Source organism: Lolium perenne, chromosome 3 (assembly GCF_019359855.2).
Source record: "Lolium perenne isolate Kyuss_39 chromosome 3, Kyuss_2.0, whole genome shotgun sequence".
NCBI classification, from domain to species: domain Eukaryota; kingdom Viridiplantae; phylum Streptophyta; class Magnoliopsida; order Poales; family Poaceae; genus Lolium; species Lolium perenne.
In genome coordinates, this window is record NC_067246.2 from 68,863,022 (window position 1) to 68,868,434 (window position 5,413).

Consider the following 5,413-nt stretch of genomic DNA (forward strand, 5'->3'; position numbering starts at 1 on the left):
GATGTTGTTAAGCTATGGAATGATCAGGCTCATGGTAGATCCGAAATTTGCTCCGATCTTTATGGAGATTGAAGAAGTTACTCGCAATATGGAACTCTTCCATTTGAAATTTAAAGGGCGGAAAACTAATGAAGGAGCACACCTATGTGCTAAATAAGCTTCAGGTACTAGACGTAGATGTTTTCTCATTAATTATGTTCCTGTATATTTAGCTGAATGTCTACAAAACAATTGTAAGCCCGATGATTGAGTAATGAAAGTCATTGATTCGGAAAAAAAAGCTTGCCCTTTCTTTCCGTTTTACCCCTATGGACGTTTAGAGAAATCTAAATCACTACATTTTTTATGGTTTAAGAGTCCTCAATGACGCGACGCAAACCGATCGAAGGCCGATTCATTCCTGGCTCAAGTTAGGGTTAGGAATGCATCTGTGCTACGGCCTGACCCGGCCCGAAAATCCCGGGCTAGGCCGGGCCTGCACTTCAGGCCAAGCATGGTCCTGATTTTTAACCCCCAACATCAAGTTGGGCCGGGCTCATGCTTACGTTTTACGCGATTTAGGGAAGGATCAGGTTGGGCCAGCTGAGCCGGGCTGAGATTTTTACTTGTTTGGGCCCAATTTATAGGCCCAACAATCGGGCTAGACCGAGCTCAGGCCTGAATTTTTACTGTCGGGCTTTTCTAGGCCTAGCCCAAGGTATGCCCAGGTGTAGTCCGTGCGGAGGCACCGTGGACCGCGCATGTCCTCTCAGGTTCGATCCGACCCCGAGCAGCGGTATAGTGCATGCTCACATTCCGCGTGCCAGTACTAGCCTGGTCTTCTGCACCGCCGTTAATGCTGACCACATGGACTTCTGTAGCGGCATCAATGTCACGACCATGCACGCAGACATTGATGGCGGACACGTGTGCGACCTTTTTAGCCGAACGGTTGCGCCTGTGAGGCCCCAAGGCCATGTACATGGCCACATGAACCAAATCTTGCTACCCATACCACCGCCAAGGGCTGCAACAACCACGAGGTGGGATCCTTGCACGGAAGCGGACATCGCAGGTCGCCGCTGTCTCTACGTGTGCCCCATATGCTGTCTCCGCATGATCGCAACCGGCAGGAACGTGGCTTGGCCATTGTGGGATACGGCGACGACTTCATCGTGGCCAAACGTCAACTTGCCCACCGATTGGCACCTTGGCGCACGAAGGGTGTCGGTGCTTCGCAAGCACATCTGCCGCTGGTGGGGCCTCTCCCTCCCCCCAGCTATGTCAGGACCACATGTACGCCTTGAACACCTCCGCATGAGACACATTCCTGGAGTGGGTGTTCAACCTGCAGTGCCACGCCACCTTCTTGGGCGAAGCCAAAAAAAATTTTGCACGACAAGGAAGACGGTGAGAAGGAAGAGGAGCAGCAGACCATCGGCGACAACATCCTAGGTGAGAAGTCGTGCGACCACACGCTGAACTACGTCGGCCTCCTTGCGTACCAACAAGATATGGTAGCGACCATGAAGCAGCAGGACAACCTCCTTGTCTAGCCGCTCGAGCTCGACAACGACGAGGTCCTCCGGATGGCCATCACGATGTCTAAGCTGGAGGATCTTGCCAAGTGGAAGGGCCTCGTCGTTTAGCTGCAGAAATCAGTGCTAGGGAGGAGCGGCCTGCCACTGAGCCAGCAATCACCATGGGTGACGTGGCATGGGCCTGCACCAACGCTAACGCGTCCAACGCCATCAGCTCTCACGCCAGTGTAGTCATGGCCGTGGGATCCACCGGTCTTCATCGATAATATGCATTGCTATGATTTTATCATTATAAACATTTTCTCATTAACAAGAATGGATGCAGAGCTCCAAACAGCACCTAATAATCTTGAGTCTTTAAGAAAATTGATGACACACTAAGAGTTGTTTGATTCATAGGATAAGGGAAAAGATATGAACAGAAAAAGTATATCATTGAGATGACATGCCTACTTAAATCCTATAGAAAGGCAAAGTGTGTTTAATTGTAGCAAAAGATTTTTTTCATGAGGTGTGACCTATTTTTTCTATAGGATTACATTATAAAATTCTTACCGGATTATTTGCTATGGGATATGTTATTTTCAATCAAACAATTTGTGTATGAAATTTTTCGTAGAATTCAAATTCTACATAATTTATATATAAATCCTATGAATCAAATGAGCCCTCGGGATGGATCGACCTATGGACAATGATTGTTTCAACTTGTGCATATGTATAGTGGCATGCGACGAGATCATGTAGATTGTAAAGACTGATGCACAATATACGGATTTACGTTTTTGTGTTCGTTAGCACTATGTTTCTAATGGTGATGGTCAATTCCACTCGAGGCCACAACTCGATAGTAAAGCCAAATATCCAAACGTTGCTCGATAATTGGCCCATGATAGAATACAAAATATTTTCACGCAAATTGGTAAATGCAATTCACTTGTTCATTTGAAGGCTTTTTTTCTTATACATCCATGGTCCCTTTAACTTATTCTAAATTGATAAGTGTTACTCTTTTGCATCTATTTTGGATTTTATTTATGTGGTGACATCACTAGAGAATAAAATGATTCAATCTTATACCATGCAATTGAAATTAAAAATAACTACAATCTATCTAAACAACACAGTCACATTAGCACAACCAGGAGGGGACGCCGATATATTTTCCTAGTCACGTAGATCACCCGTTCGTACTGCAGAAAGTTCATAAAGATAAATATTTTTAAAATAAATACAAATATTTTACTTTGTTTCTTTACTATTTAATGTAATGATAAAGCATTCATCTACAAGAATACGCTTTTTTTAGTTATGTTCCATGTAATGGTAAAGAAGTGGTTCATCTAATATGCACGATGAATATTCTACATTGAACATTTTTTTATGTGAATTGTACATACAAATGACAAATATTATTTTACACGATGTTTACGAGCTGAAGATTTTTTTTGCACGCGTACTCAAGTACAATGAAAATGAAGCTGAAGAAAATATCCCTAACATTGTATGCCAGTATTTAAGGAGCATGAATTAGTGTGTGTGCTCTTTTTATATTCAAACGATTCCAGTTATATGGGTTATATAGATATACTTCAAACGAGGTGGAATCTACCAGATTTTTGGAATATGTGTCTTTTTTCATGTACGTGAATATTTATATGTATTCTATTAACATGTTGCGAGAAAACATAGAAGACGTAGCAACACAAGCATTTAACTAGTATTCACAATATCATGTCTTTGATATATTTTTTCCTTGTACGTTATCATTCATACAGTAGTTCTAATTATATTTTTAAACTATCTCACTTTTGACATTATTAGAGTTTTATACTAAGAACATATCACTGGGACTCCTACTGCAAAGCGTTTGCTATTCTTCTAGCTATCTGCAACCGCCGAATTTGTTCCGGAGGACTGGAGAAGCTTCCGGAGAACAAGACCGTTTATATATCTATACAAACTTTAAGGACGAAAAAGCGAAGATGCGCGAAGCCAAAAAAATATCTTCGCTTCTTCCCTCAGAAAATAAACTCTTTTCCTATATCCGTTTCAGAAGCCAGACACTTGTCACACCCTCGTCCGAGTGACATGTGGGTCCAATAAACCAGCCGCTCAGCATACCTCTGACGGAGGAGTCCCAAACGGAATATCTAGAACTTTCTCCATCGCATCCCGCCGCTCCCGGCGCGTTCCGGCACCGTCCAGAACATTCTTTCACCTTCGAGACTCCTCGCCTCCGGCCACCTATATAAACAACGTTCCTCCTTCCAGTCGCATCACCACCGAAGCAAGTCAACAAATCAACAATCCAACGCAGTCCAATCCGTGGTCAAGATCAGCGATCAAGAGGGAGAATGGAGGGCAGGGTGTTCGGGCTGGAGAACCCGCTGATGACGGCGCTGCAGCACCTGCTGGACATCCCGGACGGCGAGGCCGGCAACGCCGGCGGCGAGAAGCAGGGCCCGACGCGCACCTATGTCCGCGACGCGCGCGCCATGGCGGCCACCCCCGCCGACGTGAAGGAGCTCCCCGGCGCGTACGCGTTCGTGGTGGACATGCCGGGGCTCGGGTCCGGCGACATCAAGGTGGAGGTGGAGGACGAGCGGGTGCTGGTCATCAGCGGCGAGCGCCGGAGGGAGGAGAAAGAGGACGCCAGGTACCTGCGCATGGAGCGCCGGATGGGGAAGATGATGCGAAAGTTCGTGCTGCCGGAGAACGCCGACATGGAGAAGATCTCCGCCGTGTGCCGCGACGGCGTGCTCACCGTGTCGGTCGAGAAGCTTCCGCCGCCAGAGCCCAAGAAGCCCAAGACCATCCAGGTCCAGGTTGCCTGAGATGGAGGACCAGTGGTCTTGCCTGCCTGCACGTCTGATCGAAGCTTGAGTGGGTAGTGATCGATGATTAGTGAGGGAGTTCACTGTGATAAGTGATGTGTTTTCTTCTATCTGCCGGCGCTGTGCCTTGAGAGGATATCGTGTCAGTCTGGATGTTCGGTGTTTCGTCAATGGAAATGGGGACGATCTCCTGCTTTGTCTGAATAAATGTATGAATGGTTTGGCCACATTCTTATTTTTGAAAATTCCAAGTAGTGCGTTCTAAGTTTTAGAGCTCCCGTTTCATCTCTCATAATTTGCCTGTAAATGACTGCACATAAGCTGATAAGATGTGGGGACATTTTTCAGAATTTGGTGAGAACAAGAAAGATCGCTTTTCCAGCAGGGGAGGAAAAAAACATGCCTTCACCCATTCATATTTCAAAGCACTTCCTCCTCATGGCATATGGGAAGGATCTGTCTAATTTTCAGCCCTCTCGTAGTTATATTTTTCTTAGATAAACCATACCATTTTATTAATTTATAATGTTTAAAATTAACATAGATAGGGATCGACGCCCGGAAACGTCCCACTTTATTAAGTGACCCTAGGTTGAGAGAGATATTTCCTCTGTTTTGTTTCCTTCGTCCCTCTGTTTTTATTTACTGAGAGTTTTGCGTATTTCCTTCACGTTGTGGGTTTAATGGAAGTTATTCATATTTCAAGGCCCTTTATTCTCACGGGAAAGATCCGTCTAAGTTTCAGCCCTTTCATAGTTACATTTTTTTAGATAAACCACCTCACTTTATTATTTTATATCGTTCAAATTGATACAGGACTTTGCACTCCGAAATTCCCCACTTCAATAAATCACCCTAGATCGAGAATTAAATTTACTAACTTAAACCAAAATATTGGAAAAAAATATCAACATACATAATATAAAATATAAAATATAATTTATGATTATTTTAACAAATTTTATATTATACAGGTTAATCCTACAAAATAAATATTTGATCAAGTTACAAAGTTTGAATTTTTGAAATTACTGTGAAACAGAGGACTGCTCGAGA

The 5,413-nt window shown here is 44.3% G+C and overlaps 1 protein-coding gene across 1 annotated transcript; it reads left to right on the plus strand.

The window, feature by feature from the left end:
• The first annotated feature begins 3,779 nt into the window (after positions 1-3,779).
• LOC127341578 (17.5 kDa class II heat shock protein) lies at positions 3,780-4,602 on the plus strand. The gene has a single exon (XM_051367441.2). The coding sequence runs from the start codon at positions 3,878-3,880 to the stop codon at positions 4,355-4,357; it is 480 nt and encodes a 159-aa protein (XP_051223401.1). The 5' UTR covers positions 3,780-3,877; the 3' UTR covers positions 4,358-4,602.
• The last annotated feature ends 811 nt before the right edge of the window (positions 4,603-5,413 follow it).

Coding starts and splice junctions, on each gene's coding strand:
- LOC127341578 (XM_051367441.2), top strand. CDS start 3,878: ATGGAGGGCAGGGTGTTCGGGCTGGAGAACCCGCTGATGACGGCGCTG.